Source organism: Protopterus annectens, chromosome 2.part1 (genome assembly GCF_019279795.1).
Source record: "Protopterus annectens isolate FY-2018-M chromosome 2.part1, PAN1.0, whole genome shotgun sequence".
NCBI classification, from domain to species: Eukaryota; Metazoa; Chordata; order Ceratodontiformes; family Protopteridae; genus Protopterus; species Protopterus annectens.
In genome coordinates, this window is record NC_056729.1 from 770124160 (window position 1) to 770147507 (window position 23348).

At 39.6% G+C, this 23348-nt stretch overlaps 1 protein-coding gene across 1 annotated transcript in view; it reads right to left on the reverse strand.

Moving 5' to 3' along the window:
* CLOCK (clock circadian regulator) overlaps nt 1–23348 on the reverse strand; it is a 2173159-nt gene that overhangs the window by 325030 nt on the left and 1824781 nt on the right. The window contains exon 18 of the mRNA XM_044062477.1: nt 17554–17654. Within this exon, the coding sequence (XP_043918412.1) occupies nt 17554–17654 (101 nt within the window). The remainder of the gene's footprint in view (nt 1–17553; nt 17655–23348) is intronic.

Below are 23348 nucleotides of genomic sequence, written 5' to 3' on the forward strand. Positions count from 1 at the left end.
GTAACAGTGAAACATGAAGAACATCTCTTTTAGCACAATTCAAGTTCAATAGTACGTCAAGAAATAACCTAACTACTGGCCTAGGGATTACACAGATGAGGCTAAATAGTTCATTTAGATGGAGGAGTAAGACAATTCCTTTGACAGAATCTCAGAAAGGTAGTTCAGAATATGGGGAAATCAAGCATGAAGTGCTACAACATTATGTTCCATGTACATATGACAGAATCACTTCCAATTTGAAAAATAAGATTTTCTAGTTGAAGGTGGTTTCCATTTCCTTTTTTGAAGGGCTCCATAAACCTGGATCAAAAATATTTTACTTCCTCTCACATACCAAAGAACTGCCACAAAAGGACTGGGGATCCTCTAAATGTTCTATAGGTGCTCATGTTGAGTGACTATGTATATATTCTGAGATGGCTTGATGCCCCAGTTCAGGATGGGTTATGCTTTTTGCCAAATGAGTAGCAGGATAGGCTAAGGCTCTCCCACCCGTGCACTGGATTAAATGGGCAATTGGAGAATGAATGGAAGAAAACTTCAACATTCAAGTCATAAGTAGCATAGACTCTAGTTCCAGATGCAGAATCTTGCCTTACTCCACACACAGAAAACTCTCCTTGAGTGGGATTATTATCACGAGTGGTAGTGTATCCAAGATGGGAGAACCAAAGCTGCTTGTGCCAAAACACTGGTACAAGGATCAACCATTTTCGTTTTGTGCATTTCTGCAATACATTCTGAACCAAAGGAATGGGGGAAGTGTATGTAAAGTAAATTCCTCTCCTAAGGTGTTCTCAGAGTATTGTGGAACTTTGTTGAGGACATGGGTAACTAAGCATCACTTGGTGAGACAAAAAGTCCCCAAGAGTCTGTCCCCAAGCATTAAACAGGCGTCAAACAACTTTGAGATGAAAATACTGGAATGCAACTTTCTGATAGAAAATTCTGCACCTGGCAGACTTGCTGCTTATAACTTCAGGTAAGCTTTGCTACATGCTCAACTAATATACAAAGTCAACAGACATTAGACTGCAATACTTGTTTATTTACTAAATAACTTTCACACTGAAGTACTACTGTTGGAAAACTCTTCTTTAATGCTTCAGCACAAGGAGGGCTGTTAGCATTTCAATTTCCATTTTTCTTTGAACCAAGGAGTCTGAAATATCTGCAGACAAGAGGCTAAGTGGCTGAGATGGCATGAAGGACTTACCTTGACCTCACTGTGCTATCTGAGGCTACTAGTTCATTTTTTTTTAAATCACTGACGGGGTCTGAGGAAAGAGGAGTCCCAAAAGATCTATCCTCTTATCTTACAAGTTTTGAAAATGATGCAAAACATACCATAACAATGCTGGCTGCCATATAACCCTCAGGAAAGGACCTTGCAGACAGCCTGGTCTGAAACAGTACTTAATAAAATAAGACAATAATCATGTGAATTCTCCGATGGAATTGAAAGACCTTCTACTGAACTGAATCCAAAACTTCAACAAGAACAGTCCTGAGTTGATCGGGTTTCAAATCTTTCTTTATTTGTATTTTACAGTCCAACTTAGGAAAGCAAGAAGGTGAAGCAGAGACTGAACCTGAAGAAGGCAATCATCCAGATAAGAGTAAATGTACATTCCTGCTTTCAGTGAGAGTCACAGCCACTATAACTGGGGATAAGCACTTTACAAATACCCTGGAACCAGTTATGAGGCTAAATGGAAGACTGCAAACTGAAAATGCTGAATTAGACATTCTGATCCTGAATGGGTCTATATTACATTATCAAAGTTTTACAGCTTCGAACGCCATATGGTCGAACCCATATGTTTGAAGTTGTAAAACTTAGAAAACGTTAAAAAGAAAAAAAAAGAAAACACTTACCTGACGGTTGCCCCCCTGCTTACAACCGTCAGGTAACAGTTTTCTTTTTTTTTTTTTTATAAACCCATCCTGAATTACTTCTTCTGATGGTGAATGATGGTCCATGTGCCAATCTGCAATTTCGGGTCCAAAGTTGGCATCCAAGCTCCTGAAGCAGAAGGGATAAACTTAATGAAGGGTCACTATTGTGAATCACTGAAGTTTCAGATGAATATTATGGAAAAGAGATCTAGAAAGGGTCTTAAACTACATTCTTCCTTCTGAAATAAAAAGAAAAGTACAGTTGTGTACACTTACCATAAATGAGGATGTTCGAGTGTATTCACTGTTGCAGTCATTACATTTAGGGTTATCTGCTTGCAGGTAGCCCTCAGTCGGCCTGATTAACAAAGTCTTGGGTCCTGCGTCGGTTGCTGTCCCTTCTTCCATAACGTTAGGGGTATAAAACATGCAGCCAACACCATTACATCAGTTTTTCTTGTCCAATATGTCAGGTGCCCCCCTAATGGGGAGCAATTAAATTAAAAAGTACAATGATAAACCTCCAACAAAAAAGCAAATACACCAAAAAGGCTTTTAAGCATAGTAAAGGAAAGTAAAGGTATAGCCAAAAGAAGTAAGGGGGCTGGAGGGAGGGTAACCAGGACTGCAACAGTGAATACACTTAAACATCTACATTTATGGTAAGTGTACACAACTGTACTATGTTCTTTGTGTTTCACTGTTGCAGTCATTACATTTGGGTAGATTCCCAAAGCTATGGTTGGGAGGAGGAATTTAGATAGCATTAGGACCAGCTATAAGGCCCTGCAAGACTGCAGTGGCAAAACCAGCTCTGGATTTAGAGAAAAATTGGCAAATGATAATGCTTGGTGAAGGTATTCACAGAGCTCCAGGTAGCAGCTTCTACGATGTCCCTGGTAGGGACGACTTTGGGAAAGGCTGTAGAGGCAGACGCAGCCCTGGCGGAGTGAGGTCTGATCACCTGGGGGATAGGTTTTCCATGGTGCTTATAGCAGAAATGAATGCAATGGCCTATCCACTTAAAAATGGTTTGCTTTGAAATAGCCTTCCCCTCCGCCCCTGCAGTAAATGCCACCAGCAGTTCAGATTTCCTTTGAGGTTTAGTCCTGTCCAAGTAGAATCAAAGTTGTCTGTGCACATCTAAGGAATGCAGTATCTGTTCCCCTTTGTTCTGTGGATTGGGAAAGAAGGTTGGCAAATGAATAGACTGATTAAGAGCCACACTGGATACCACCTTGGGCATGAAGGATGGACTGGTTCTAAGGGACACCCTATCCGCATGAAAGATGATGAAAGGCTCCACTGCCATAAGTGCCTGTAATTCAGATACCCTTCTAGCTGAAGTGATTGCTAAAAGGAAAGCTGTTTTCCAAGAAAGAAATTTTAAGTCTGCAGTAGCAGCTGGCTGGAAAGGAGGTAGAGTGAGTTTCTCCAAAACAAAGTTAAGGTCCCAGGCTGGGGTTGGAGCTCTCCTGGGAGGTCTCAAATCTTTGGCCCCTCTGAGGAACTGCTTGAGCAGTGGATGAGAGAAGAGGGGAGGTTATGTGCTATAATGAGTTGAAATGGCTGAGGCGTGGATTTTAATTGAGGAAAAAGACAGGCCCTTGTGAAGCATCTCAATTAAGTATTGTAAAATCTGAGGTACACTGGGTGCTGCTGTACTCATCCCTTGAGATTGGTTCCAGGCACAGAATCTTTTCCATTTTTCAGCATAAGATTTTCTAGTACTAGGCCTCCTTGCCTTTAAAATTATATCCATCACAGGTTTACTGAGGGATGGTAGAGGAGTGATTATGTAATTAGCCAGACTACAAGGTTCAATGTTAGAAGCTGAGGGTGCAGAATCTGGTTCTCCTACTAGGACAACAGGGAAGAAATCTGAGACAGGTGCCATTGGGATAACCATGACACACTGCGCAGGAGGGGGTACCAGTGTTGGTGTGGCCAGTCTGGAGCAATCAAAATCATCCTTGGTTTGTCCCGTTTGATTTTTAGTAGTACTTTGGAAAGCAGAGGAAGAGGGGGGAAGGCACAGACTGATAGGTTTTTCCAGCTGTAGGACATAGCATCCACTTTCCAGGCTTGCTTGTGGGGAGTCCTTGTGCAAAATTTGTCCAACTGGTAGTTCTGGGGAGAGGCAAACAGATCTATATCTGGACGCCCCCATTTGCTTATCAACATGTTGAAAATCCTTGGTTCCAGTTTCCACTCATGTGGGTCCATGAGGTTTCTGCTTAGTCCGTCTGCCAGTGTATTTAATTTTCCTGGCAGGAATTGAGCTTGTAGGTGCACTTGGTACCTCAAGGCTGTGTTCCACAATGCCATGGCTATTCTGCAGAGGGGGGTAAGAATGTGTACACCCCTGCTTGTTTATGTACCACATAACAGTGGTGTTGTCCGCCTTTATCATTAATTGTCCTGGAAGAATGTGATCCTTGAAGGCTGTCAGAGCATTCTGTACAGCTAACATTTCTTTTTGATTGATATGCAGGTGCATTTGACTTGGGCTCCATTTGCCCTGAATGCACTTCACTGCCAGGTGAGCCCCCCATGCATAGTCTGATGCATCTGTTGTTAGGGTGTGGACGGCAGGGTGTGGTGTAAAAGGTAGTCCCTTGTTTTGTTAGCAGGCCTCTGCCCAACAAAGGAATTCTAGGCGTAGGCAAGGTATGACAGGAATCATTGCTTCTAGATCCTGTGAATGTTGACACCATAGGCTTTTTAGATAACTCTTGAGTTTCCTCATATGCAGTCTTCCATATGGAATTAGAAGAATGCAGGTGGCCATGAACCCCAAGGCTTGCAGTATTTGTCTTGCAGACAGCAGGGTTTTTGTGGCCACTTGTTTGAAGTAGGTTGTCAAATGAATTTGTCTCTCTGGCGTCAGGTAAGCCATCTGGGAAGCTGTATTCAAGCTTGCACCCAGGAATATAATTTGTTGACAGGGTACCAGGTGTGATTTCTTTTCGTTTATGGTGTACCCCAGACAAGTTAGAACCCTTTGTACAAAGGCCAGATGATTCAAAAGTATGTCCTGGCTTTCTGCCTGAATTAGACAATCATCTAGGTATGGGTATATTTGAATATTTCATTGCCTGCAAAACGCAATAACTGGAGCTAGGCACTTTGTGAATAACCTGGGCGCAGTAGATAAGCCAAAGGGCAGTGCAGAGAAATGATAGTGCATGTAGCCTGCTTTGAAGCATAGGTATCTTCTGCAAGATTCCCTGATTGGGATGTGCAGGTATGCTTCTTTTAAATCTAGTGTTGCCATCCAGGCATCTTTGCCTAGCATAGAAGTAATTGGTGAAGAGTCAGCATCTTGAATTTTGGAATTTCCAAAAAGGTGTTTAGAGTAGACAGATCCAGGATAGTACGCCAAGAACTGTCCTTTCTGGGTACCAGGAAAAGTCTTGAGTAGAAACCTCATCCCTTTTCCTCTTCCAGTACCAGTTGAATAGCCCCCATGCTTAAGAGAGAAAGTACTTGTTTTTGGGCCTCTGCCCACTGATTTGGGGGTAAGTCTGGCCACCCGCTTGGTGTTGGCAACGTGTGAAAATGAAATCTAAATCCCTGGGACACTATATTTAAAACCCATTTGTCCTGGGTAATGAGTTCCCAGTTCTTTGCATGAAGAGCAATCTTTCCCCCCAAAGGGGCAGTTGATAAGTGCTTGGAAATTTTAAACGGAAGTCACTGAGACAGTTTACCATAAGGGGGAGTCTTATTACTCCCAGATTTGGAAGTGGAGGCCCCCCACTGCTTAGTCCTGTGTGTCCCCTGGGACTGAAACCTGGGGCTTTTGCTGTGTCTGGATTTGGCTTGAGAAGATCTGGAAGGGACTGGAAATGACGAATTCTTAGAGGGCCAGTGCCTACTAAATCTTGGAGGCTGAACTTGTAAGAAATCTTTAACAGTTTGCAAAGATTTAGCTTTATCTTCCATCTTTTTAAGAACTTCCTCAGCCTTGTTGCCAAACAGGCGGTCCTGATTTAAGGGAGCATCCAACAATTTAGCTTTAACATGATCAGGCAAAGAATGCTCCTTTAACCAAGCATGCCTTCTGAGCAGAGACCTAGTAGCATCAGCCCTGCAAGAGGCCTCTAATGAATAAAAAACCACATTGCAAAGTATGTTTTCCAACTTGTTCAGCAGAATGCATTAAATCCTGTAATTCTTTATTTTCCACACAGTCAGGAATCAACATCATTTTCTGTTTAAGCAATCCAATAACATGTTGCTGATACTTTAACATATGAAACTGGCAGTTTAAAGCCCTAATGGCCAAGGCTGCAGAAGTGTAAACCTTCTTACCCCATCTATCCAGCGCCCTGGAGTCTCTATCAGAAGGGGTAGGATTTTTAGCAGTAGAAGCCTTAATCCCCTTGGGCCCCTGTGAAATAGTCTCTGGATCCGCAATAGGATTTTTAAAAAAGAACTTATGTGACTCAGGGACCCTGTAGTATCTGTCAGGCTTTCTGGGAGCAGGAGGCAAGGAATCAGGGGCCAAACTAGATTCCGAAAAAGCATCATCAATAATGTCTAGTACAGTAGGAATAGCTAAAGGCCTATGCTGAGGTAGGAGTAAGAAATCACTAAGCCTCTTTTTTGAATCAGAAAAATCCTGGCTTTCCCAGTGGAAATGCTCTCAGAGTATGCAAGGTTTCCCCAAAAGAAAAATCCTATGGAGGGGAAGCAAAGGGAATGGAGTCCTCTGCATCAGAATCCTCATAAGTAGATAAGGGCAAATCCAGATCATCAGAAGAATCAGAAAAATCAGAATCTTGGTCAAAAGATTCATAATCAACTTCAGTCCTAGGCCTCTTAGAAAGGGGGGGGAGTTGGCTACCCCTGATTAGAGTTATTCAATCTTCAGCCATTATTATCATTTGTTTTTTAGGCAAAGAGGCCTGAACATGCGGCCTGGGCGTCATTTTTGTAGGCATGGTTCGAGACTTAGGCCTAAGTGAGGAAGGAGGCATCGGTTTAATATGCAAGTCCGTAGGCCTGAAAACACCCTCAGAAGCCGGTGCCTGCACAGCGGCTCTGGACCCATCCAAGGTAGAGACATCCGTGGGTTCCATAGGTGAAGCATCTCGCGGCATCTCAGACTCCGAATGAGTCTCAGTAGTGGCCTGCGAATTAGAAGTGGCGGGTATCAGGGTCTGCGAAAGCGCCTCACTGAGTACCGGCGAACTGGCAACTGGCTTAGGAGAAGCGTCATTGACAGTTTTGGACCTTTGCAGCCTGTCTCTGTCTTTATCTTTACATTTTTTTGGAATCCTGGTAGTCGGACGGCTAACCAACGACATTTCTGGATAATTAAACCGAGAACCGATATATTTAGAGGCAAAAATGTACCGATGACAGATCGTGCACTGATTAAATAAAGCACAAAATCGACAGCAAGGTATGTCGTGGTCAGGGCCTAGGCAAGGAATACAATACGAATGAAAATCTTTATGAGGTATTTGCTTTCCACAAGTAATGCAATTATTAACTTTTAATGACATCGGTAAGGAGCAAGAAAAAGTTTCCCCAACGGGGTACTTAGCTTTAAGTTGAAGACTTCAGTTCTGAAACTCGAAAACAAAAATTTCAGGAGTCGGCTCACCGGCACTTGCGAACTGCTTCTGCTTCGGGCACCGCTCAGCAAGAAAGACTGATGTAATGGCATTGGCTGCATGTTTTATAGCCCTGACAACCTGACGTCATGGAAGAAGGGACAGCAACCGACGCAGGACCCAAGACTTTGTTAATCAGGCCGACTGAGGGCAACCTGCCAGCAGATTACCCAAATGTAATGACTGCAACAGTGAAACACGAAGAACATCAACACATCAATGATTCAACACTACTCTCACTGGCTCGCTATGACATATATATATATATATATATATATATATATACATACTCACACATGCATGCATTGGATTCAGCAGTTATTAATATTACATATTTTATTCAGCAAATGCTTAAGGGAAAACAAAAAAAAACAGCAGATGACTTAGCTTTTTAAAATAAACGAAAGCAGTACCTTTAATATTTTTGTACTATTTATATACAGTCTACTCATCCCTTTCAGCAATGCACTATTCTTTAAATCAACAAATAATAAATTTTAGGCTGCAGGAATCTCCCAGGCCCAGATTTCAGCTTTGTGTGAAAGGTACATCCACTAAGTAAACTGCAGGCCCACAATGGGCTGTCAAACTCTATGCTTTCAATGGTCTTCAGGCAAGCTCATGCTTGCCTCTTTGTTGATGCTCAGGAGGAGGAAGTAACTTACTGAATTCTCCTGAATACGTACCCTTCTTCTATGCATCAGTTATGAGCAATTAGATAACCAATACAGAATTATTTTTCTAACTAAGTTCCTGAGAACATTCTGACCCACAAGGTATGTTGCTTTAAATCTGAAGGCACAATAACTATTTACTTCAACATGTTCAACTACTCCCTCTGGCACAAAACCAAGGGTTTTGGACTCAATTAGTGTACTGATTTTCTAAACAAACTCTTGGGTCTCTGTGAAATGGAAGGGTTGTAGAGACCATGCCCATTAGCAAATCCTGGTACTGCTGTCCAGCTACTTACTCTGCTACTATAATGAGGCATGGCCACAGTTACTAAGCTGAAATGCCTGCCCAAAAATACTACTTCAAAAAATGGGAGGTGCACTTTACTGCTAAAAGCTTTCTTTTAGTGTGTAAATATCTCCTTGCTGTACTGCTTAACTTTCTGAATGTTTTGAGGAAGCACTGGGGGTAAACAATATTTAAAAAAAAAACATATTTTATAAGAGGAAATGGAAAACATCATCTCAATTTGCTTTTTAAAATAAAAAACGGTACAATCAGGGTTTTCTTCACTGTTTACATAGTCTATTCAGCTTATCCAGCAATGGTCTCATCTAAAAAAAGAATAATAATACACAGTTACAGGCCTTTCTTAGGTTCAGATTCATCAGGTACAACTCCATACCATGCCTCAACTAAGTTGTCAAGCTCTGTGCTTCCGTGACCTTCAGGTTAGCTCCTGTTTTCACATTTGCTAGTCCCCCAAATAAGGGACTCAGCTCCTGAATGTTTCTGAATAGGCACACTTCTTTTATTTCTTTTATGCAGCAGTAATGAGCAATGAGCTAGCTAAAACAAACCAACCTCCATTCTGTGGGAATGTTCCCACACATTAATTTGTCTTGCACTTAAAGGCACTATACACATTAATTTCAACATGTTACAGCATGTGTATGTATGTGTGTAATTTATAGGGTTCATGTCAACTTAAACTGTTTTTGTCACAAGCATCTGGTGATTTAAATGCTGCAATTCATTTTGCCGTAGTCTACCTACATTTATTTGGATAGTTGTTTCAATAAAATACTTCACAATCTTTCTTTTCAAAACCATGGCCCAAAAAATGTAGTATTTTCCCCTGGTGATATCATGTTAGGTACAGATCCATAGACTTTAAAAGACATGTGTCTGCGCATATGCAGCAGTCATGGCACTCATATTAAAGTCTATAAATGCATCCAACATCTTCCCGGAGTTGATACCGCTGAGGTTAAACACGGTTACTCCTCAGTGACATCAGCATGGGAAAATGATTTTTGTAAGGTTTTTGACTTTTTTTTTTCTCTTGTGGAGTGTACGAAAAATGCTTGCTGTTAGAATGAAGATCCTAATCAGTGTTTCTTGCACCACATAAAGTGGTGTAAAGGTAAGTCACACAAGCATGACAAGACATTTGTATGAAAAGCAATATACCACTATTCAATAAGCTGTACATATCAATAGACATCTATATAGATATATTTCCCCCAACTTGAAAGCACAGAGGTCAAGGCGTAGGATTACCAACTGGTAGACCCGGGTTTGAAATCTGGTTGGGGCAAAACTGGGCAGCAGCAGTATAGGCATGGAAGAAGGGCTTGGCAATCTACTTCCATAATATGCCATGAAAAGCCTATGGGGTCTACCCATAAAGTTGCCATGAGTCTATTTTGACTCGAGGGCAATTACTTGCTCTCTCTCTCTATATATATATATATATGTGTATATATATATATATATATATATATATATATATATATATATATATATATTTATATATATATATATATATATATATATATATATACACATATACATATATATATATATAGAGAGAGAGAGACCCGTATATACCAATATACACACACAAACACACACTTTTTACTAGGTAGTGACACAACGGATGTTGAGAACTTTCTACCATAATTTTGTCAGATGCATCTCCTTCTACTGGTATGATTGCATTTTAACCAGTATGGGGTCAAACCTGTTTCTGGAGGCTAAATGTGCAGCAAATTCATAACATGCCCTCTCAATTAACAAATCCTTCTGGGGAACACTAGTCTACTTATTTGTGCATCATAACGTTAATGCAGTCCACACACTCCAACTTCTCTGTTACTTCAGAAAAACTTGGGTTTTCTCTTTGTGGTCTGCCTTCTCTTTTTTAAACATTTTCCCATTTATTTTCACAATCTCGGTTATTCTCTCCCTCATTTCTTCAAATTAACAGCTCATCAGATGAGATGTTTGATATTACTTCCATTTTTTCCAACTGTTTTTCGTTTTGTTCTAGTATGTTCTTCTAAAGTTACATTTATTTTAAACACTTCTGAGTGCATTAGGTCTATTTTTTTTTCTTAAAGTTTACTGGAAGCCATCTCATTCACTTAGTTTGTAAATAAGTCTGTTTCCTGATGATCAACCACAAACATTTTCCATCCACAATTTTTCTCCTTTTACAGCTGACCTTTTATTATCCCAGATTGTCTTCTTTTGCTGACATGCAAGTAATGTGTTTGTTAGTTGGTAACCAAATTTCCCCCAAATGTATAACTTTCACTGCCATTTTAAACAATTTCTCAGCTTTCACACTGGGAAAGCTATAGTTAGTGTACCACTTAGTCACCCACCATCTTCCAAGAATACTACTAAAACTAACAGCGTGTGTGTGTGTGTGTGTGTGTGTGTGTGTGTGTGTGTGTATGTGTGTGTGTGTATGTGTGTGTGCGTGCGTGTGAAACACAGAATGCACACTTGGAGGGATAAAATCATCACCATCGTCAGAATGAGTATCAGACCACTCACAATTAGTACCACTGTCTTTATTAAAGACTAACTTGTACTGTGTACTGGTATGAAATATAAATCACATGAAACCTTTTAATATGTCCTGTGCAGAAACATTATTAAAATACACTGCTGATGTTACTGTTGTTTCAGCAGCATGTATTCTAATTCTGCCTTGTAAAGGTTTACATTTGCCATAAAAAGGCAATGCAGTGTGCCCGTAATTTAGATGGGTTCTGTTTAATGACTACTAGGTCTTCTTTTCTCTTGCTTGAAAGAAACAAACAGATGGCATTGTTTTTTTTTATTCCTTTGGTAATTCCAATGTAATATCTAAGCTGTTTACATCCAACAAATGTAATAGTGCTCTCAGTTTACTTATTTCTATATTGTTAACTGGGATAATAGCCCCTTTTCAGTTTGGTCCCAGGCAGAAAAATTCCACGTTGCAACTTATGTTTACATATAATATAATCACTACAGGAAAAATAAAACAAGACAAAGGAACACATGAAGATCTAGCAAACAAAAAAGGAAAGACGTACAAAAAGTAAGATATACAGTTTCTGCATCTTGTTATGTATCATGACTGTTTATATAAATAAGAGGGAAAATTGATCAGAACAGTTAAAAGCTACTTTTAATACTACTGTTAACATAAAATGTAAGTCTTTAATGGTACTGTTACAGTAAGGAAAGCTAGAGAAGGAAGTGAGGGCTTTAACCCTGTAGTTCTCCTTTCCAGTGTAACATCCGCTAGAACAGCGGCTTTCACAAAAGGAATTCTAGCTCTGTCATCTCAGCAGATTTAAAAGGAGGTAAAATCAGTTGTCCCAACAAAAAGTTTAAGCCCCATATCAGACAAATATGTTAGCTGTAAAACTTCTTAAAGGACAGCATTAACATCTGAATTTGCTACAACCAGGTACTGCGCATACAAGCAACTTAACAGCTGGATAAACATGCTAAGCTGAGATCAAATTAAAAAAAAATATATATGCAATCAACTAAACTTTAAATGGAACAATTCCAAAAGATGCAGGCCTTGCAACACAGTCCAGGAAACAAATATTTCACACTCTTGGATGTAAAATTTTCTTGTATGAGGTGTCTTTGCCTCCTTTAAAATATTTAAGCACCTGAGATGAGTAACAGTCACTTTTAGGAATCAAAAATTCTGTTCTCCAAGATGAAAGAGGGAGAGTTTTGACAGAAGAATGCAAAACCTTATGCTATGGTCATTTATTTATTTTTATTTATTTTACATTTGTTTACCGGGATGGTCCGACTGGGACAGTGCCCATTTTCAGCGGAGGCCCTGGGAGAAAAGCTCAAGTCTAAGCTTACATACAACTTATCACAACAAGTAATAGAAATTATAAACAAAATTGACAAAAAAATGAGTGTTAACACATTTAAAGGATAAAAATGTAAAAACAAAAATATATACATAGTATCAAATAGAACAAGACTTTAAACATTTGAATAGAGACAAATATATGGTTGAATTTATATATGTGGAGGAACATAACATTAGTTAGGAAATTAATCAGGCAGTATCACTTAGGAAAAGTAGTGCATAGTTAGTAATACTTCTGTGTTGAGAGTTGTAGCTAGGAATGTAACTACTTACACAGTAGTAGCGTTGTTAGAAGGGATATGTTAACAGAGTTAGTACGTACAACCAAATTGTATAAGTAATGCTAAGTTAATAATTAACCTGGAGTGTTACATGTGCAAAGCCAGGATTCAAATAAGTGTATTTTGAGAGACATTTTGAAATTATTAAGATTGCTTATGGATCTAATACTATGTGGAAGGGTATTCCAATTTTTAGCAACAAAGTTAGAGTAAAGAGATTGGCCTGTTGTGTTGGATACTTTGGTTAGCTGGAGTAGTCTTTGTTAGATGATCGAAGAGTACAAATGTTAGAGTAGTGTTGTAGAAGGTTTTTTAGGGAAGGTACGTTGTCAGGATTGTGCATTACTTTGTGAGCCATTATTAACTGGTTGTAGTTCATAATATGAGGTAGTTCCAACCAAGAAAGATTTTTTTGGCATTGACAGTGATGGGTTGAATGTGTGGAATCTTTTGCAAATTTGGCAAGCTTATTATAACATGATTCTAATTTACTTAGTTCTGAGTTTTTGAGGTTGATAAGTATGGGGGATGCATATAAGACTGAGAAGAGAAGGTGAGTTCTAGCTATGGCTATTCTTGCAGCGTCTGTTAAGAATTTTTTGTTTCTATGCATTGTTCACATTTTCTTGTGAACTTTTTTGATTGTGTTAGAAATGTGGATGTCAAATTTTAGTCTGTTGTTGATTATGACACCTAATAGTTTTGTTTGGGAATCTGGGAAAATCCTAGTATTATTACTGGCAATGGTATAAAAGTTGGCTGGAAGGTTAGTAGGTTTAGATGGATGAAAGATCATACATTTAGTTTTATTAGGGTTGAGAATGAGTTGTGAGTTTGCTAGCCACGTTTCAATATCAGAGAAGGCTTTTTGTGTGACTGTAAGAAGTTGAGTTATTGTGGATGCTGCACATATAAGGGTTGAATCATCTGCGTACTGTATGATAGATGCTTGAGAGGAGGCAGTATTAAGATCATTTATGAACATGCTGTAGAGGAGGGGCCCTAAGATTGAACCCTGAGGGACTCCAAGTGTAACAGGAAGGAGTGGGGATAGATCTTGCTTCCCTTTCACAGCTTGCTGGTGGCTAGATAGATAACTTTGAAACCAGTTAACAGCATCAGGGTTGATATTACGATTTTTTTTCAGAGTGGACAGTAACTTAGGATGGGAAACTGTACTGAATGCTTTAGACATCTCCAAAAAGACTGAAGCACTATTTTGCCATTGTCTCTGAATTTATTTATAGTATTAGTGAAACTTAGAAGAGCTGTAGTAGTGCTATGATGTGCTCGGAATCCATGCTGTGATGATGAGAGATTATTGTTTAGAAGGAGTTTAAGTTGAAAGTGGCTACATCTTTTCAAAATCTTAGAAAGTGGTGAAAGTATAGCAGTAGGCCAGCAGTTTGTTAATTCTGTTGAATTACCTCCTTTGTGTAATAGTGTAATATATGCAATTTTCCAAACAGCTGGGACATACCGTTCTGTTATAGAGTGGTTTATATTAACACAGGGAAGGCAATAACATTCGCTATTAATTTTAGATATTCTGCTGGCAAGTTACCTGCTGCCAGTGAAGTGGGTTTCAACTTCTTTAATAGTTTTGCAATAGTTTGTTTTGGTACTGTCTGAAATGAGAATGCATCTACAACATTGTTTGGATTGTTGGGTGTTGGCATTGTGGGAGACTTGCTATTCTTGCTATTGCTAAAACACTTTCAGTGAAGAATATGTTAAATTATTCACCAAAATTGTTTGCATTATTAGGTAAGTTGGGGTGGGGGGGTGATTTGGCTAGGATGAAGTATGTTATTGAAAGTGTTCCAGAATTTTTGTGGATTCAGTCTGTATTTCCATTGTAAATTAGAATGGTAGTGTTGTTTCTCTAGTTTAATTTGTCACATACTAATGTCAAAAAGGATTTGTGCACAAATATTGACCATGGTTTATGAGAGATCACAGATCAAAGATGGAGAGATTTCTATGGTTGCCCTGGACTAGAAGCAGCTCCCAGAATTAGATTCACTGACTTACTCTGCCCTGAGGAGCAGTTTCTGAAAATGAGAAAATGGATTCACTAAATTCTGATTGCATCTGAAGAAGAAAGCATGCATCTTCCACACTGTGCTGAAGAAATAAGAGAGCACAATGTTTTGACTTAACTGTTGTAGTATGTGACAAACTGATCAGCTGCTGGGAGGATACACTTCTGTACAGTCTCTTGTAAGACACACAAATCCATTTTCAACTTGTGAACATAATTTTCCTACTCATAGGCATTTGCCAAATGATTCTGTAGACCTGGAACATACACTCTTGGAAAATGCCGTTTAAAGTATAAGGCTGCCTCAGGTTCTTTCTGCACCCATGTACAGCTGGAAAAATCTAATTCTATCTTATGTATGGCATCGCTGTGCAATAGTTTTGGTCTCCTTTGTACATGTCTTGGCTGAAAATTTATCCTATAAAGCTATCCATTGTCCTCCACACTACTTTTATTTCCTTTAAAATTATAAGGAAAGATCTCTTTTGATGAAATTAGTTGCCCTGAAATTAAAGTAGACTTTGACGTGTGTTGCTAAATAATGGATCTCTGATGGTGGAAGAATTATCATTCCAAGTAATAGGTTTATTACATCTGTTCATCAAAGGAATACATTCTAAATGTACTGAAAACATGAGTTAACACTTCCTGTGAGCCTCTGCCCTATTCCATAGCATTCTGAGGTGCCACTGCATTTTCCTCATCTAAAGTCTGGCATGAGACGGCAGGAAGTTGCAAGAAGACATGAACAGTAGATGTCATTCTCTTCAGTATTGCAGTACCTTCACCTAGCTCAACGTCTGGCCAGTATACCAAAGCCTGTAGGTCTTGCATACCCAGTACGTCACAAGTATGCTCCCAGTTCAGGACATAGGGCATAAAGTTAATGTACAGAAGCAGTTACCCAGAACTGAATTGCCCCAGAAGAGAACAATCTCCACAGGACAAAGGAGGCTATGCACATCCAGAAGAAGAAAAAGCAGACCCTCAGCCAGGAGGGAAACCAAAACAAAACCCAAAAGAAAAAATGGGGATGAGGGGGGACCAAATACAGCAACAGTGAAGATAAGGACATCTACGGTTATGGTAATATTTTACACAACTATGTCCTTCTATATCACTGTTGCAGTATTATTCACCTTAGGGAGAGTGCAAAAGCTCAAGAAAAGGATTGGCAGGTGGAAGACTGGGAACAGCCCTCAATGAACTCATGAAGAATGGCTCTAGCGAATCCTGCTCTGACTCTAGAGACCATATACAATTTATAATGCCTAGTAAAGGTATGCAGTGAAGACCAAGTAGAAGATTCAGGGATGGAATTTGTGCACAACCCCTTGAAGAAAGGACCAGAAGAAGAAACACCCCTAGTGGACTGAGCTCTGCAGACGTAGTCAGACACTTACCATGAAAAGAATCACAAAAGGAAATGGCATTAGATATCCAGGAGGAGATGGTTAGCTTGGAAACAGCTAAATCCAATTTCACGGGATGAAAAACAAAAAGCTAGTCTTAGTTTTATTCAAACAATACCTGAGCTGTCTATGCAAATCCATGGTATGAAGACCCCTCTCACTAGCAGACTGAGAAGGAAAAAATGAGGGGAGTTGTACTGCCTTATTCAAAGACAACTCATTAACAATCTTGGTCATCAAAGAAGGATTGGTACAAAGGGACACCTTATCTCTGTAAAAAAAAAAAAAACAAACAAAAAAAAGGAGGGAAGGCCATGAGGGCCTGAAGTTCAGAAACCCTCCGAATAGAAGTAAGTGCAAGCAATAAGACAGTCTTCCAGGTACAATGTTGCAGACAAGCTGAAATTTCAGGCTCAAAGACAGCCTGGGTCAGTTTGTTTAAAAGAAAATGAGGGTCCCAAGGAGGAGAAATAGGCTTTCTCAGGGGCCTGAGATGCAGAACATCTTTAAGAAACTGTTTGACCTCAAAGCAAGAAGCCAAAGGAGGATTCGAAGGCAGAAAGGTAGAAATAGCTGACAAATGGATCTTTACAGAAGAACAAGCTAAGCCAGACTGGAGCAACTCACACAAACAGGAGAGAACCAGAGGGATCCTCACAGAAAAAAAGAGTCCCGGTTATGAGCATGGCACCAGACACAAAATCTCTTCCCGTTGGACATATAAGACTTTCTGATTGCGGACTGCTGCTCTGTTTAAGTGGCCTTTTAAAGAACAAAAACCCATCTGGGAGCTGGGATCAGTTTGCATGTAATGTTTTTGTGGCCACATACAGTCACCCCTGCATACGGAAAAAACTTCTTGCCAATCAGGCTGCACAGTGACTGAGGTGTGTGACATGTCCAACACTGTGAAGATAGGGACAATGGCACTCACACTTCTATTATGCAAGTCCGAAATGACATCCAGTGAGATCCTTACTACGCTGCATCTACTCTTAAGACCTTTCCAGTTTTCCATTGGAAGTACTTGCTGCAACTCTCCCATTATTTTCTTTTATGTACACATGCTTCTGTTTACCTCTGCTTTATCCCAGAGAAAAATAGGGAGGTCTTGTATTCAGGATACTGATTTCTACATTTACTAATGCAAAAGGGATTAAACTTGCAATATTTTGATATCCTTTAAATGCTCTAATTCCTTCTATCTAATGCAAATGTGCTGCTCAACATTTGCTAAAGCAAATATAAAACATTCAGAACTGTTCTGTAAACTAGACACTTGTGTGTTTTCTCCAGTTAAGTATATCATCAAACAATGCAAAGCTCTGAATTTTAAAGCAGACAGATTTGTGGTCTTCCACTAGTGCACTTTTACCTGAGCTACTGTGGCTTACCTAAATGTGACCCAAGTGCAGACACTCACCTGACTACCCTGAGATGGTCTCCTCTGTGGAGTCATTTCATGGCTTGTTACACTTTGCCTTGGAGGTGTACTAGTGTCTGTCTGGAGTTTTGTGGGCGTAGCTGTGAATTAAATAGAGACAGTGAAATGGAACCTTTAATAACATGGTAATCTTAAGTTATATCTGCAGACAAAACTATACTTTGGTTTAATCACTTGATAAAGTTTCATGCAACTGTTGTCCTTGCTGCAGACTGAGGCTTTGATAAATGGAGAGAACACTTAGGTCAAAAAACTAAACATCTAATCATAACCTCTAGACTTATGTGGTCTTGCATCTCTTCTGAGAATGACAGAAAAACAAATTAGAATTTCACATGCCGTTATGGAAAACATAAAACTCAACAAATCTGTTCAAGGTTATATTAGTTGCGAACAGAGCTACAGTCCCCCTGTTCTTCCAGTTGTTTTAGCTAGATATCCTTCTTAAAATGAGATTAAAAATTCAGTATTGCTAAGGTAAACAGTGTAGCCAAAATTCACCCCTCTACTTATGAATAGGATCAAAAATTGTTTCTCTAAGAAATATCAGACATAAGTTAGTTATATGTTTGTAGTATACATATGTTGTGTTTTTAGGTACTACTGCAACTTGTACAACACTATTATCCACTAAACTCTGCTATGATCTATTGATTTATTTCTTATCTCCTCTAAAAAAAGCAAGGGTGAAAGGGAATCTTCATCTTCTGAATGAACTTCTTCAGGGGACTGGATCTGAGATAAGTATGCCAGGGAATGATCTGAATCCGAAGCTTCCTAATCTTCAGAAGGAGATAAATCCAAAGCAACCTTCTGAGGGTTTGAGGGAAGGGGAGGCTGGGAAGAAAAGGATGATGCATCAGAGCTGTAATGGCTTTGTACAGGCCTTGAGAAAAGTCTGTCCATTCATTCTACCTAGAAGGATGAGGAGGAGATGGGGGAGAAGTTACATGCTTAGTTTTTTGGAGTTCTTCTTTGGTGTGATGTCTACCTGAACCAACTGTGGTAATTCAGATACCTGACATACCTCAATAAGTTTACAAGAGATCTCCACCCTAACTAGTATCTGGGAAATGCCCTATAGACCTTTGAAGGTGATACAAGGTGCAGCTTTATCCACGGCTCCTGACAGGGTCTCTGTAGAGGGCATCTGAGATGGGACCAGATGTGCCATGGTCTGAAGACTTTTTCTCACTCTGACATACCAGTGAAGATAACTGCTTTTCTTGCCTGGGTGTTTTAAGCTTCTTCTTAAGTAGTAACAGTACATCTGAGAAGCAGAATCCACCATCTGGGAGTGGATCAAGTGTTGGGTCTCCAGAAAGATACTGAATGAGGACAAAGGGGATTGCAATGCCTTAGGTACAAACAACTGGCAAATGTTTCAGGCCTGGTAGTCATGTTTCACTCTTAAGCAGAACAGACACTGGGTATGCACTTAGCCTGACATCTAATTAATACCAGTAAGCAGAAGCACCTTAGAAAAGCAAAGGGAGGTTCCCCAATGGGGTACTTATCTGTTTACTCAAAGCAATGGTACCAATGACAAAATAATAATTAGGCCAATGGATAGGCAACTTGCATTCTGGCTGATGATGAGACAGTCTGAGGAATTACTCTTGGACATCTGCCTATATACCCCTACACTTATGAGCTGAGGTCCCACATTGGACGTATGATCCTGCAAAGGTAAAGCTTTGGTAGCACCAATGTCAGTGGTGATAATCCATTCATTATGAATACTGCAACAGTGATTTCAGACAGGACATCTGATAGGGACACTTCTGATACATGTCATAACTGTCATAATTATACATTTTGAGCAATTATACAAAACTGTATATTGCAAAATCTCTGAAAATGAATCAGACTGTTAATGAAGATATAGCATGCCACTTCGATCTACTGCTGCAATTATGGAATGTTAGAAGGATGACTTGCCCGTTTTTCAAAGTAATAGTTTTAATATGGTGGGGGGATGTGATGCTAACAGCAATTTACATAAACAAGAAATACTGAACATACAGGCTTGTGTAGTAAAATAGATTCTATACAAATTCAAGTTTCAGGAGTCTCTGGAACCAATAATAAAAGAAACCAGGTATATCAATATAAAGAAACAGAAAAAGAAAGTGACAACAAAGGATTTATTACTCAAAGTCAAGGGTGGAAAAAGGAAAGTTTTAGAATGAAACTAAAGAGACAACTAAAACTAAAAGAAGGAAAAAGACTGTCAGACAAACTTAGCCTTACAGAGGTCACTGAATCAGATTTTAATTATTCCTTGGGGACCTTTGCATATTCTTCTTTAATTACTGAATTGGTGGGTGAAGAGCTTAATGTTACTAGTATGTTACCAACTGGGGGCAATCAGACAACTAACTGGATGTTTAAAACAGAAATAAACCCACCTACTTTGTACCCAGATGTTGTAATAGTTAATAGTACTACTGTAATTAAGCATCAGGAGACATCAGAATGGGAAACTTGTACAAAAACAGGGATAAGAAAAAGGTGTTAGGGAGACTGTTTTAAGCTTCAAACTTCTCCATATTTGACTAGTACTGGAAGTACTTTAGTAGTCTGTGAAATCAAGGGATATACTCCAAATGATAAGTTACTTAAGCTTAAAGATGTGCACAATGGCAGCGATGCCGCCTCACAGCAAGAGGTTCTCCGGTTCGATCCTTGGCTGGGGTGCCTTCTGTATGGAGTTTGCATGTCCACCCTGTAGTCACGTAGGTTTCCTCTGGGAGCTCCAATTTCCTCCCACATCCCAAAGACATGCTGTAGGTGGACTGGATACTTTAAATTGGCCCTAGGTGTGAGTGCGTGCATGTGTGTGTCTTGTGGAAGGTTGGCCGCCGGGCTGGCAACTCAACACCGTAAAACTCCACTGCCAATCATGAGCAGACAGGTGATCGGCTGTGGTAACCCAAAACCAGGAAAAAGCTGAAAGAAGACTCAATGTTTAAACCTTAAGATGAAATTTAAACAATTTGGAAATAATAAATAAAACTCCTCCAACATTACCTTGCTGAGCTAAGTCAGCTATGCAAGAAATTGCAAGCCCACGAGTATATATTAATTCACAGTGGAGTGAATCACTTTACACACTCCCACAAAACATATGAAAAGACAAGTACTGCATATAACTGAACTAAATGAAACTTGTAATGCAAAGGGACTCATGTGAATCCTACAGTCATAGTCAATGAAAGATTACTACTTTACAAAAGAAATGCAACTTAACACTTGGTTCAGGCAACTATGCACAACATATTCTCTGCAGTTAATTACTTACGGGGAGCAATTTAAAAATGATCATACAATGTTTGGCAAAGATGAATTTCACCTAAGTCCCTATGGTGCAGGGTTTGTCTTTAGTAAACTAAGAGATAAAATTAGACTTTTTTTTGATAGAACAAAATCAACCAATGATGGAATGAATACTTCCATAAAAGTATGAAGTTTTCACAATAAAGCACATGAATTAAGAAGCGTATTAAATGTACAAAAACTCTGCTGTTGCAAAATTTGAAGTATGGGATCGCTGTGAATTAGTGTTTCCAGGTTATTCAACAAACATGAAAGTCTCGCCGAAGCTGTGAATGACAGCAATCTTCTCCTTGCTGACAATACTCTTGTCTCTGGACCTGCTTTTAAAGCATATTACAAATGACACATTGGATGTAGATTTAGAAGGTAGGGCAGATAAAGAATTTATCAGTTTTATAGTCTCCTATAGGACACCACACAGAAAATAATATCTAACAAAGACTATTTACAGTTCTAACTCAACATTTAGACTGCAATAATATGATTCTAACTGAAGATCTGAATTACCCAAAGATAGAAGTGGCCAATTATACTAGTAACCTTGCTTCTTCTTATACATTTTTAGATATCACTGTAGAATATGTTTGTCATAGTTAATAAGAGCACCAACAAGGCACAACAATATTTTGGACATACTTGTCACTAATTACCTTGACAATGTTAATAGTATTGAAATATCTATGCCCCTTGGAACATCACACCATAATTCACTGATTCCTGAGGATGAGGGAAAAATAGTATACTTTCAGTCTACTCAAGTATGCTGAGATTATCAGTAATCTGACCAAGTATGATTGTGATGACCATGCAGGTATGCTGGAAAACCCAAAATCTGAAATTATTATTATTACCATTATTATTACTACACATTTAGTTGAGACAAATAGACCCTGTAGTAAGCAGAGACAAATGCATCATTTGGGAGTAGTGAAACAATGTAAAAGGGCAAAAAAGGATATCTAGAAATTTTAAAAAGTATCCAACAAGACATAATAAAAGTGTTCTCAATCTTCTTCTTCTTCTTTCGGCTGCTCCCATTAGGGGTCGCCACAGCAGATCAACTGTTTCCATTTCTTCCTGTCCTCTGCATCTTGCTCTGTCACACCAACCACCTGCATGTCCTCTCTCATCACATCCATAAACCTTATCTTAGGCCTCCCTCTTTTCCTGTTACCTGGCAGCTTCATCCTTAGCATCTTTTTCCCAATATACTCTGCATCCCTCCTCAACACATGTCCAAACCAACGTAATCTTGCCTCCCTGGCTTTGTCTCCAAACCTTCCAACCTGGGCTGACCCTCTAATATACTTATTCTTAAATCTTGTCCATCCTCGTCACACCCAGTGCAAATCTTAACATCCTCAACTCTGCCACGTCAAGCTCTGACTCCTGCCTTTTTGTCATTGCCACTGTCTCCAACCCATATAACATAGCTGGTCTCACTACCCTCTTGTAGACATTCACTTTCACTCTTACTGGTACTCATCTGTCACAAATCACTCCTGACACTCTTCTCCACCCACTCCATCCTGCCTGTAATCTCTTCATCACCTCTCTTCCACACCCACCATTATTCTGTACTGTTGATCCCAAGTACTTAAACTCATCCACCTTTGCCACCTCTACTCCCTGCATCCTCACCATTCCTCTATCCTCCCACTCATTCACACACATATATTCTGTCTTAGTCCTGCTGACCTTCATTCCTCTTCTCTCTAGAGCATATCTCCACCTCTCCAGGGTCTCCTCCACCTGTTCCCTACTCTCACTACAGATCACAATGTCATCTGCAAACATCATAGTCCACGGGGACTCCTGTCTGATCTCGTCTGTCAACCTGTCCATCACCATTGCAAATAAAAAAGGGCTCAGAGCTGATCCTTGATGTAATCCCACCTCCACCTTAAACGTATCCATCACTCCCATCGCAGACCTCACCGCTGTCACACTACCCTCGTACATATCCTGTACCACTCTTACATACTTCTCTGACACTCCCGACTTCCTCATACAATACCACAACTCCTCTCTAGGCACCCTGTCATATGCTTTCTCTAAATCCAGAAAGACCCAATGCAACTCCTTCTGACTTTTTCTGTACTTCTCCATCAACACTCTCAGAGCAAATATCGCATCTGTGGTGCTCTTTCCTGGCATGAAACTATACTGCTGATCACTAATCATCACCTCCCTTCTTAACCTAATCATCACCTCCCTTCTTAATCTAGCTTCCACTACTCTTTCCCATAACGTCATGCTGTGACTGATCAGTTTAATCCCTCTGTAGTTACTACAGCTCTGCACATCACCCTTATTCTTAAAAATCGGTACCAAAACACTTTTTCTGCATTCCGCAGACATCCTCTCACTTTCCAAGATTTCATTAAACAATCTAGTTAAAAACTCCACTGCCATTTCACCTAAACACCTCCATG